Raw genomic sequence first — 11,193 nt, 5'->3', positions numbered from 1 at the left:
TGAGGAGACGAGGAGAAAGAGGATCCCAGGCAGTGCAGCTTCGACCGGAGAATTGGAAGGGAAATGAAATGAATGAAGGGACTAGACCAACTTGGGTCGGTCTTGCCTAGGCAGGTAGGTATGGTCGCTCTAGTACCTTGGTATCGTATCACCATAACCAATACATTACTAGTGGAATCTCATCTGTCCAATGGTACTAGAGTTTCTGCTTGTCTTCCATTGGGTATGCAGAGACCATCTTTGCCCGTTTGGGACAAGCCCCGTCACAGAGCCTGAATTGATGAGAATCGGCTGGATTCGATCTAGCGCTTGGACTGCAGCCTGTCTCTGTCTTAGGGTACCTGGCAGTAAAAACGGGAAAAAGGACACACCGAGTTCCAAGGGTGCTGCTTGGTAGACCCAAACCAAGAAATAACCCATGCTTGTTCCTTTGGGTCTTTCAGCTGAAAGGAAAGCCGCCTCGAGGTTCTCGGCTGGTAAACCCAGGTATAGGAGCAAATACTAATGAGCACAGCCCTCCGCACAATTGAAAAGTTATTATACGCACCCACAAACCCCAGAGATATAAATTGTCGGCGTGGGATATTTGCGCACATATCACGGCCGGCCAATAGTCCTCTGGTGCGGACAAGACATTACTATTCATCTAGATTCTAGAGTGGAGCTTCGTGCCGCGGATAGTAACGGTCCGAATCTAGAGAATAGTAGATACTTGGGTTAGTAGTGCTTGTGTGAATATTGACTACTAGCAGTTGTCCTGTGTGGCAGGTTTCCTGCAGCGTGTAGCGAATCCCCTGCTCTTCATCTACACCTCCGTTTTTCTTCGATGCAACAGCACTCGCAGCGATTAGTTTGTGGCGATAACACGAATAAAAACAACAATAGCAGGGACAGATCATGGCCACGGCCCAGAATCTCTGCAGGGGTGGGAATGTGACAAATCAGCTCTCAAGAAGACAGCCTGTCTCCCAACCCTGCTATCCACGATTCCGCGGAGGGCTCCATCCCGGGGAGGCCCCCAACACGAAGAAGTACTTTACTACAGCAAATGGTCTACTACTCTGGTAGTGTGAGTGGGTAACATGACTAGGCCCCACCTAATGGCGACTGAGGCAGGGGTCAGAATGGAGCCCTTCGGAGAGGGTAACTTTAAGCTAAAATAACAGCACGATTTGACTCCTTCAACGAGTGGCTGCTGGGTTGATTCTTCCCTGCCTTTCAACTCTGCTTTTTTTTTTTTTTGTAGTGGTTGGCGTTGCTTACGGCCTAGTATAGTAGTAGTGCAGGTACTAAGTATAATATCCGCCTAGTAAGCAGGTAACAACCAGTTTCTTTCAATTTCAGGAGAATATGGCCTGAGCTCTGCATGTTCATCTATAGCTGAGGAACTTAAGTCAAGGTCATCGCTTCGGCTACGTGAACTGATCGATTATCATGATCTCAAATGCTGAAGAACATGGGAAAGAATGGCCACCCATGCTCGTATGATGACCCTGGTTACTTGAGGTCCATGCAAGCCTTTCGGAAGGCACTGGCATGAAGAGCGCCCCGGATGTTCCCGTCTCGTTTTCTTTTCCTCTTTTTTGTTTGTTACATTGTTCCCCTGCCCCTGCAACACACCAACGCTAAACCACCCTTTTATTCTCTCTCCCGATACAGGCAGGTGTCACGGACGAACCTAGTACCTTCATATACCCCCGAGTGGGTACTCAAGTAGTGAGTGGGTAGATATCTCTTTGATTTAGTTCGCCGTCTCGAGCTGCCGAGGAATGCTCACATTATCACCTACTTTTTACGGAGTCCAGCAACAGGATGAAGCTGGATCGATTCCCAACTGGCCTCCGCGGGCTTATTGCGAACGAAGCTACTAGACATAGCTTCTGCCACCTTAAACACCCTAGTCGGTCAACGGGACTGGATGGAAGCGGGTGGGCGTCCGCGCTGCCGCCTAAGACCACGCAAGTCTGGCCAGTAGTGCGCCGGCTCGATATTACATCGTCGAATCATCAAATCATGGTCTGACATCTTTTGGCGAGGTGTTAGCCATGCTCGGTTCACCTAGCGGTTTCGCAGGGTGGCGTTGAACTAAGTAAGGCTAGGCTAGCCTGCAGCCGAAGCATCTAGTAATCTCTAGGTGCAGATTGGAAGCTAGTGCTAAAATCTTTTGAAACATTTGGCGACGTTAATCTCAGCTAACGAGTTAATTAGTCGTATCTGCTATTTCTCCCCATTAGCTGGGTTGGTGGAAGTACCATACTCGAATTTACTGTCAGTTAAAAACACATGGGCAGGAATCCAATGATGGTGCAACAAAGGGGCTTGAATTGCCTGTTACTGTGTGAACGTCATGGAAGGAATAGTGGAGAGAGGCTACCATGTTCTCCGTAGTGGCATCGAGAAAAAAAAATGAGGGAGGAGAGGGCTGTTTGTTTCTTTCGTGCTACTTAGCTTCGCCCTTAGCTCACTATCAATCAACACGGGCAAGCTAGTGCCATTGAAGGGCGTTTGCTCACGCGATCAACTTGGCGGTGGATGACGTTTAAGTTCTCACAGCTGGTCCAATTTGAAAGTGGGATCAGATCAACCATGACCACGAGGGTATGGAGGCACTTGATCATCGCGATTGGAGGGTGTTGGGAAGGCGAAGCGTCCATTGTTGCTGCCGTGTGCGGGATGTGTACGGAGGATCTATCGATAAAATACCGGCTCCTGCGCACCAAGTGACCCAAGAGGGTCGGCAAACCCGATTCAGGTCATGGCTCGCAAATCCCGACAAACTTGAAATAGCGTTAACCTTTTGGTCATAACCTAAAAGGCGTCCACTAAATATTCAATTAGTGCTCTTATTCCTTGCTACGTTACTAGTTGTTGTTGGTAACAATATCAGCAGGGAACAATGTAGAAATAATTATAATAATAATAATTATTATTATCAAATGCTATTCATTCATTATTCGTACTCGGATAATTGCGACGCCGTTCTTCGGAATGGTTTCCGACAGCCCCGAGGACTAGTTGGACTAAGCTAAGCTACAGTTAACTCTCTCGGCAGTGGACAGAGCGGGTATACACTAAACACAGTTCAAAGTATCTACATCTACATCCTACTATTCTCTCTACCTTTACACTCCAATAATAAAATCATATGCCTACTTAATAGTAACTGTATATAGTAACTTGTAACAACTGTGACTAACCAGATATACCGGCATGCATGGCTTAGCTAATCATGGTGCGGGGTATCCTCAGATGCTCCATCACGTGGCAATCACCCAATGCCTGATGATGACATAAACGCAGATCAAAACCGACCAGGCATCGATCGAACGTCGCTCCTTCACGATGGAATGCGTGTCTTCCTGTTTTCTCAACTACAATCACGGACTGCGTACTATTCGATGTCTGGCCACCGCAAGGTCTCTGTTGAGTTGCCGCTGTAACTTCTGCTTCTTTTCTCCACCATGAGACCTCCAGTGCCAGATGTTGCGCTGCCTCGATCTCGCAAGGCCTCCATCGAGCAGCAGTGGATCGACCCCCGCAGTGCCGCCCCCGCGACCTTCTTTCTGTCCCGCAATCACGGTCTCGACCACGATGATGACCTTTCCTCAGATGAGCCCGATGCCTCCAGGACGAGTATGTATGGCGTACAGAGCCTTGAAGAAAGTATCCTCCAAACTAGTCAACCTGCATCCCTGTCCCAGTCAGACCAGATAGTCGATAGTAATCCCGCCGGAGTGGAACCGATTTCCACAACATCTCAATCTCCCAACCGCGACGATAAGGACGATGACGACCAGGGTTCCGGCCTCAACCGCCGCAGGTCAACGCTCAAGCCCCTTGATACACTTCATTCCAACAGACTGGACGCCTCTATTACCTCCGACCTGATCTCTCCCCGGCCCTTCACCCCCTTGAATCTCAGCAACCCGGACGACCCTTCATCTCTCCCTAGCAGTCCCAAATCTACTTCCAACCAATCTATGCGCCACCTAGATGAAATCTCTATCACAGATGACTTGAGTAGTCAGGCGGTTGCCTCCGGAGACGAAGACAATGATTCTCGATCTGTCCACAACCCAGACCACGATAGCACATCTCAATTCATCATGCCAAGCATCAAGATGCCTAGTCGGAGACCGTTTACATCTCGTGGGAAGTCACTTGGAAGGTTTAAAATACTTGTTGCGGGCGATTCTGGTGAGCCCTTTTATCTTTAATCTTGTAGTGTCTGTGATACTGCAGAGTGCGTGCTGACCGATGCTCCAGGCTCTGGGAAATCATCCCTCATTAGGTCGATCGTCCAGGCTTGCGAAGACATTGTACATGTAGACGACTTCCCACCCACCGATGCCTTGACACCGTCACGGACGTCTCTTATGACAATTCAACTTTCTCAAGCCCATCGACTACCGTTGTCAGCTACATCAGAAATCTACGCCAGTACCAAGCCCTACCCATCTTGGTGGTCAGATTTGGAAGATTCACGCGTGCTGCGCCGCAGGAGAAGTACAGGTGATGTGGTCTTAGAACGGAATATTTGCTTCGTTGATACACCTGCAACCTCGCTGAGTCGCATCGGACAAGTGGATGCCATCATACAGTACATACGTCAACAACTATCCCGCGCAACAACAGCTATTAATTCCTGCGATCACGACTTTCAGAATTTGCTCGCAGGGCAGGGTGGTACCCAAGTTGATGCTGTACTTTATCTCGTTTCTGGTGGTATGTAGTTCGAGCTTTTCGTTAGTCCACTCCCGATGATAATACGAGCTCACCTTCCATCAGATACTTTCGCGGCAGACATGGAATGCATCGACACGCTATGCGAATGGACCAATGTCATTCCTCTAATATCCAAGGCTGATTTGTTGGCTCCTGAGCAGATTTCTGCAATTAAGTCGGGGTTCCACAAGCATACACAAGCCACTCCCGCCAAGCCCTTCCTTTTTGGAAACGCAGGTCTCGGAGCAGATGATTTTGACGGACAATTGCCTTTTGCGGTATCATCGGCAAAAACCAGTGATGACGATGTTATGGATGCCAGTACTTTGATGAGCCCCGACTATGTCCAACCCCTGGTGCCCTCTGAATTGACCTTGCTGGTCCAGAGGTTGTTCGACGCCGAGAATATGACTTGGATGCGGCACTCAGCTGCAAAGAAACTAGCCCAACAGCAACGAGCGCATCTCTGGCAACGCCCAAATCGCCCCCAACCTAGTACACAACCATTCCACCATGGCTCAAGCCGGGGTTCTCCCAGCTACACTATGGCTCGTATAGCAGATCACACGCGACAGGAGGAGAAAATGGCCCGTTTGCAGTTGGCAAAGTGGGCATCTGAGTTGCAGCAAAGCCTTAAAAACGAACGAGAGAGATACGCTGCCATGGCAAGGGGTGAGCGTGCCGTCTGGCTCACAGAACGGTTAGGCGAATGCGTAGTCGACGGGTCTTTGGTCCCCATTACACAAACGCCAGGCTTTTGCGGACTCCGTGCTCCTTTAGAGAAAGCAAGCGGGGGCAGTCTACTTGTTCGAGCACAAAGTGGGCAGAATGTGGAGTATCACCTTGCCCGAATTCGCCCGCAAGACCCTCTGGGACTTGTTTGGTTGTCCGAGGATCTTAAGCGGCGGGGCTGGGCCATTGTTCAGATTGTGGGCTCCTTTGGAGTTGTCGGGGGGCTGGCTCTTTGGCTTGCCAAAGCATGGGGGCTATCCTCGCGCAGTCTGTCTGAATGGCACTTTGACTGGTGCGGATCGACTGATTAAGTGACCCAGCCCTACTTATTAGGATGGGCACTTATACTCGTATCGCCTCACTCTCCTTTTCTACTCTACAATCCCCCATAATCCTTTCCCCAATCATCTACGAGAGCGGCGAGACATAAGTTCCTGAGGCAACAGGCGTCAACTGGATTGACTCGCATGCAAGCAAGCCCCGGCGTTACCACAGACCATTCCCTACTTTCCACCTTTCCCCCCCACTCTCTCTCTTTCATCGTTTCCCCGCCCCATTCAATCCACCCATATTCCTTTCCGGCGCTTTCCCATTGCATACAACTTCCCCTCAAGTCACATTTAATGAAGATATGTGCACAATGTACTCATGAACCACAACACAAGTCACCGGGGAGGCTCCTCGCTTGATCGAATTTCCTTCTGGTAGCTTAAATTCAATCGACTCGTAATATGAACGAAACGGGAAGTTCCTATTTCTTCAAGAATTGCAAAAGTAGACACACACATAACTCTAAGTACTACATACTAGTAAATCTAGCTGGACTAACTTCAATAAGAAAGAAACACTCACAGATTTAATCACTACCAGCAGTAAGTACAATATGCATTTCTACACAGTAAGAATGAAACACAAATGTCTAACCGTCTCGTATCCCTGCTTCAATTAGTATATTGATAGTTACATAGTAGTAGTACTTACTAACTAGTTTAGTAGTAAGTTCATCCTCTCCCATTGTCCCCTTCTCCCCACCCATAGAAGAATAAACCCTTTAAATCCCATATAAAAAGTATAGGATATATCTATATATATCTATATATACACGCGCGCGCGTGTGTGTACCTACCTACCTACCACTCACTGTGTAGCAGTATGACCACTAACTACTAGTTAATTAGTTATCAAAGAATACCACACTACCATCACGAGTACTACTGACTGTTTGATCAATACTGTTCGATATATAATTACTAACCAACCAACTAAATACTAGCAATTTTGGTGAAAGTCGACAGCATCATATTGACGCTGACCTGACCCTGACCCTTGACTGGACTGACGTTTCTCCTGTTTCATGGTGCTGCTCATTTATGCTATAGATAGATAGCTGTAGCGGTCATAAGAGCATCCGTCACCTAGGGATTAATCAATGAAGATGACTAGCCACTATATGTCGTGGTTGTATTGTAAATCGATCGTGTATGTAGGTAGGTAGATATGTAGTGGGAAGGATTACCAGGAAACAATAACTACAATGATAAATACTACTGCTATAGTATACTACGACTGTTTTGAGAGCATCAAGTTGAACAGAGAAAGCTTTTATTCTCGAGATAAATCTACCGTACTAATACCACAAGCGGATCAGACGGAATGTATTTAGGTTGGGGGTAATAAACGCTCAAAACGCCGAAAAAAGGTAGAATTCGTGATTCAGTAATAAAAAAGAAAAAGGATCAAAGGAAAACCATCCTTTGCCGTTCCGATTAATAACGCAATATCGTTCAGTGAATATTAGATTCCTGATGCAAATACCGCTGGAACAGTTTCCGGGTCATCAAAAAAGAATCAGTTACATCTCATTTCCCTTTTGCTCGAAAAGAAGATCGTGACATCATGCGGTCAACATTTAGTCAACCTCCTCCATGGAGCTCTCGGCAGCAGCGGCGGCAGGGGCAGCCTCCTCAGCAGCCTTCTCCTCGGTGGTCTCAGCCTCCTCGTCGATGTTCAGACCGAGGGAGACGAGCTTGTGGATGCGCTCAGCGAAGCTGGCGGGCTCCTCAATGGTGAAACCGGAGACCAGGAGGGAGGTCTCGAAGAGCAGCTGAGTGATGGACTTGACGGTGCGGTCACCCTCGCCATCGGCCTCAACCTTCTTGCGGAGCTCCTTGATGATAGAGGACTTGGGAGAGATCTCGAAAGTCTTCTTGGAGGACATGTAAGAGCTCATGGAGGTGTCACGGAGGGCCTGGGCCTTCATGATACGCTCCATGTTAGCGGACCAACCGAACTGGCCGGTACGGATGGCGCAAGGAGAGCCAACGAGCTTGTGGGAGACAACGACCTTCTCGACCTTGTCGCCGAGGATGTTCTTGAGGCTCTTGGCGAGACCCTCGAACTCCTTCTCCTCCTTCTCGCGCTCGGCCTTCTCCTCCTCGGACTCCTCAAGCTCGAAGTCCTTGGTGATGTCGACCAGCTTCTTGCCGTCGAACTCCTTCAGCTGAGTGAAGGCGTACTCGTCAATGGGGTCAACCAGGAACAGAACCTCGAAGTTCTTCTGCTTGAGGCTGTCGAGGAAGGGAGACTTGGCAACGGCCTTGATGGACTCGCCGGTGATGTAGTAGATCTGCTTCTGGTGCTCGGGCATACGGGTGACGTAGTCGGCAAGGGAAGTAGCCTCATCACCAGACTTGGTGGACTGGTAGCGGAGGAGCTTGGCCAGAGTGGGGCGGTTCTGGGCGTCCTCGTGGATACCGAGCTTGATGTTCTTGCTGAAGGCAGAGTAGAACTTGTCGAACTGCTCGCGGTCTTCAGCGATCTCGGTGAAGAGCTCAAGGGTCTTCTTGACGATGTTCTTCTTGATGACCTTCATGATCTTGTTCTGCTGGAGAGTCTCACGGGACAGGTTGAGAGGAAGGTCCTCAGAGTCGACAACACCCTTGACGAAGCTGAGCCACTCGGGGATGAGGTCAGTGGCGTCATCAGTGATGAAGACACGGCGGACGTAGAGCTTGATGTTGTTCTTGGTCTTCTTGGACTCGAACAGGTCGAAGGGAGCACGCTTGGGGACGTAGAGGATGGCACGGAACTCGAGCTGACCCTCGACGGAGAAGTGCTTGACGGCCAAGTGGTCCTCCCAGTCGTTGGAGAGGGACTTGTAGAAGGCAGCGTACTCCTCCTGGGTGATGTCGGCGGGGTTACGAGTCCAGATGGGCTTGGTCTTGTTAAGCTCCTCCTCCTCGATCTTGCTCTCCTTGACGGTCTTGGTCTTCTTCTCCTTCTTCTCCTCCTCCTCATCGACCTCCTCGATCTTGGGCTTCTTCTCATCACCCTCTTCCTCCTCCTTAGTCTCAGCCTCCTCATCGGGGACCTCCTTCTCGGTCTCCTTCAGGACGTGGAGGTAGATGGGGTAGGAGATGAACTCGGAGTGCTTGCGGACAACCTCCTTGACACGGCTCTCGTTGAGGTAGTCGGTCTGCTCATCCTTCAGGTGGAGGATGATCTTGGTACCACGGCCAAGCTGCTCACCCTCGGTGTCCTGGGTGAGGGTGAAAGTACCACCGGCAGCGGACTCCCAGATGTACTGCTCGTCATCGTTGTGCTTGGAGATGACGGTGACACGGTCGGCCACAAGGTAGGCAGAGTAGAAACCAACACCGAACTGACCGATCATGGAGATATCAGCACCAGCGGAGAGAGCCTCCATGAACTGCTTGGTACCAGAGCGAGCAATGGTACCGAGGTTGTTGATGAGGTCCTAATAAAAAGTCTCCAGTCAGAATTCGCTCTAAACTTGGCACGGCTACTGCTCAATGGCAGAGAAACGAGCGGGAGGTGATGGAGAAACTTACAGCCTTGGTCATACCGATACCGGTATCACGGATGGTGAGGGTCTTGGCCTCAGCGTTGGGGATCAGGTCGATGCGGAGATCCTTGCCCGAGTCGAGCTTGGAGGGATCGGACAGGGACTCATAGCGGATCTTGTCCAGAGCATCGGAGGCGTTGGAGATCAGCTCACGCAGGAAAATCTCCTTGTTGGAGTAGACAGTGTTGATGATGAGGGAGAGGAGCTGAGAGATCTCAGCCTGGAACTCGAAGGTCTCGGCAGACATGTTGGCGGTAGGAGAGAGACTGATTTCTGAAGGAGGGGTAGGATGTCAGTAAAAGGAAGGGAGGAAGAGGAAGCGAGATGACGAGCTCCTCCAGATGATTCTGAAGTGGAGAAGGAGAGAAGTGGGTGAAAACGGAAAGGGAATTGGAAGACTCTTTATATTTGTTGACAAAGAGGGAAGGAAGGCAAGAAAAGGGCAGAAATTTCTAGAAATTCTGTCTTGCCTCCCGCTCTGAGCCAAGTTTGCACGCAAACGATAGTGGCTGAGTCAGAGCTCCAAGGTGGGGGAGACGGAGGGATGGTTTAGTGTAGTAGTATAACTAGTAGTACTGACCTAAAAACGGATTGAAAGGTGGGAGGTAGTTGAGACGGGTTAATGGGAGGAAATTAAGTCACGGATCACAAAATGGGAGGAAAGGAGATGAAGAACTGCCCACGAGGTGACAGAAAGAAAAAAGGGAGATGGAGAGGGAGAGTGAGAGGGAAGAGTGATTAGAGAGTTAGGATGGAGAGGAAGAGAAGAATGAGAAAAAATAGCTGGTGAACCGAAGGGAAAGAGCGACGGGGCGGGACCTTAATGTTCTTTGGGCGGACCGTCACAAAATTTCAGTGCGGCGTTTCTACGGCGATCCAGCAACTTCCACCGATTCCATGCTGCTCCTCCAGCTACTGTCGAACTCTCCCAAGCATCCCCCCCAGGATGTTCCAGCGCCTTCCAGCTGCGGGATCTAGATGCTTCTGCCCAGTGCCCACCACACCTTGCCAGGCACTAACCAGCCCTGTTTCTCCCCTTTGCTCGGCGCCTGCCACCCCCCTACTGGTTGTGGGTTCAGTGGTTATGCTCCATTGAGTAACCTATCTAGTATAGTAGCCCATGGAATTCCCCGATCCGATAGTATGCTTGGGGGAACTTCCCCAGATGTCTTCCTGCTTCTTTTTGCTGGCGATAACTTCCGGGGGGCGATCTGGCTGCCTCAGGCCCACTATCTAGAACGTTCCCCTCCATTCCCCCATTCCCAGCCAATCCCGAGCTGCTATCACTCTGACCGCTTTGCGTGCTTTCAAACTTGGTACTTAGTTACCAATGTTACCACGGCTACCATCGACAGATACATGTGTGTCACTTCAGTTAGTGTTGTTGCCCTGCCAGACATGCCATCTGGAGCTACTCTGTACCCACACAGTAGTTGACCTGAAGAACCTAACTATTCACTACATGAGCCATTGACTCATTCCCCACTGGATCCCCTCCAACCTTGCATGCGGTGTCTACCCTACTTGCGCCAGCTGGGGACCTTGAGCACCCTGTATCACACCCTGATTACAGTCCTTTTACTACATACAAGGCGTCAAGTCATTAGCGAGATTTCTGTGTTTAATTGTTTTCTGTAAATGTCTTCAATCTTTTTTTCTTGTATCCGTTTTGCTCCATTGTGGTTGCACAATTAGCAACAGCATCATCCTGAGCCAACACCGCCCGCTACTACCCACCGCCCCTGTAGCCCTTGAACCCCCCGGGGAGCTAGCCCCAAGGAAAGTACGGCATACAACTGAGAGAGACGTAATAATGAAGAAACATTCCAGCAAAGAAGCCATCCATTTACACTCCTCAAAACATGACGAGG

The 11,193-nt window shown here is 49.8% G+C and overlaps 4 protein-coding genes across 4 annotated transcripts; 3 read left to right on the top strand and 1 right to left on the bottom strand.

Moving 5' to 3' along the window:
• The first annotated feature begins 1,431 nt into the window (after positions 1-1,431).
• Positions 1,432-2,337, top strand: BO88DRAFT_161775 (uncharacterized protein). Its single transcript, XM_025701603.1, has 3 exons — positions 1,432-1,716; positions 1,806-2,089; positions 2,209-2,337. Exons 1-2 carry the CDS (start codon positions 1,553-1,555, stop codon positions 2,020-2,022), a joined length of 381 nt encoding a protein of 126 aa, XP_025566284.1. The 5' UTR covers positions 1,432-1,552; the 3' UTR covers positions 2,023-2,089; positions 2,209-2,337.
• On the top strand, positions 2,338-2,774 carry BO88DRAFT_161768 (uncharacterized protein). The gene has a single exon (XM_025701602.1). The coding sequence runs from the start codon at positions 2,533-2,535 to the stop codon at positions 2,722-2,724; it is 192 nt and encodes a 63-aa protein (XP_025566283.1). The 5' UTR covers positions 2,338-2,532; the 3' UTR covers positions 2,725-2,774.
• A 566-nt stretch (positions 2,775-3,340) lies between these two features.
• On the top strand, positions 3,341-6,195 carry BO88DRAFT_484882 (uncharacterized protein). Its single transcript, XM_025712309.1, has 3 exons — positions 3,341-4,197; positions 4,267-4,725; positions 4,789-6,195. Exons 1-3 carry the CDS (start codon positions 3,462-3,464, stop codon positions 5,766-5,768), a joined length of 2,175 nt encoding a protein of 724 aa, XP_025566282.1. The 5' UTR covers positions 3,341-3,461; the 3' UTR covers positions 5,769-6,195.
• Positions 6,196-7,366: 1,171 nt separating this feature from the next.
• hsp90 (chaperone Hsp90) lies at positions 7,367-9,569 on the bottom strand (the record flags this gene model as incomplete). The annotated part of the gene is made up of 2 exons (XM_025702692.1): positions 7,367-9,214; positions 9,309-9,569. 2 exons carry the CDS (start codon positions 9,567-9,569, stop codon positions 7,367-7,369), a joined length of 2,109 nt encoding a protein of 702 aa, XP_025566281.1.
• Between the last annotated feature and the right edge of the window lie 1,624 nt (positions 9,570-11,193).

This window comes from Aspergillus vadensis (assembly GCF_003184925.1).
Source record: "Aspergillus vadensis CBS 113365 unplaced genomic scaffold BO88scaffold_3, whole genome shotgun sequence".
Classification (NCBI taxonomy): Eukaryota; Fungi; Ascomycota; class Eurotiomycetes; order Eurotiales; family Aspergillaceae; genus Aspergillus; species Aspergillus vadensis.
The sequence above is the reverse complement of the archived record's forward strand: the minus strand, read 5'-3'. Positions and strand labels throughout refer to the sequence as shown.

Bases quoted from the DNA above. Each gene is read 5' to 3' on its own strand.
- BO88DRAFT_161775 (XM_025701603.1), top strand. From the start codon at position 1,553: ATGTTCCCGTCTCGTTTTCTTTTCCTCTTTTTTGTTTGTTACATTGTT. The intron at 1,717-1,805 runs GTGAGTGGGTAG...TACGGAGTCCAG, and splicing joins CCCGAGTGGGTACTCAAGTA to CAACAGGATGAAGCTGGATC.
- BO88DRAFT_161768 (XM_025701602.1), top strand. From the start codon at position 2,533: ATGACGTTTAAGTTCTCACAGCTGGTCCAATTTGAAAGTGGGATCAGA.
- BO88DRAFT_484882 (XM_025712309.1), top strand. From the start codon at position 3,462: ATGAGACCTCCAGTGCCAGATGTTGCGCTGCCTCGATCTCGCAAGGCC. The intron at 4,198-4,266 runs GTGAGCCCTTTT...CCGATGCTCCAG, and splicing joins ACTTGTTGCGGGCGATTCTG to GCTCTGGGAAATCATCCCTC. The intron at 4,726-4,788 runs GTATGTAGTTCG...ACCTTCCATCAG, and splicing joins ACTTTATCTCGTTTCTGGTG to ATACTTTCGCGGCAGACATG.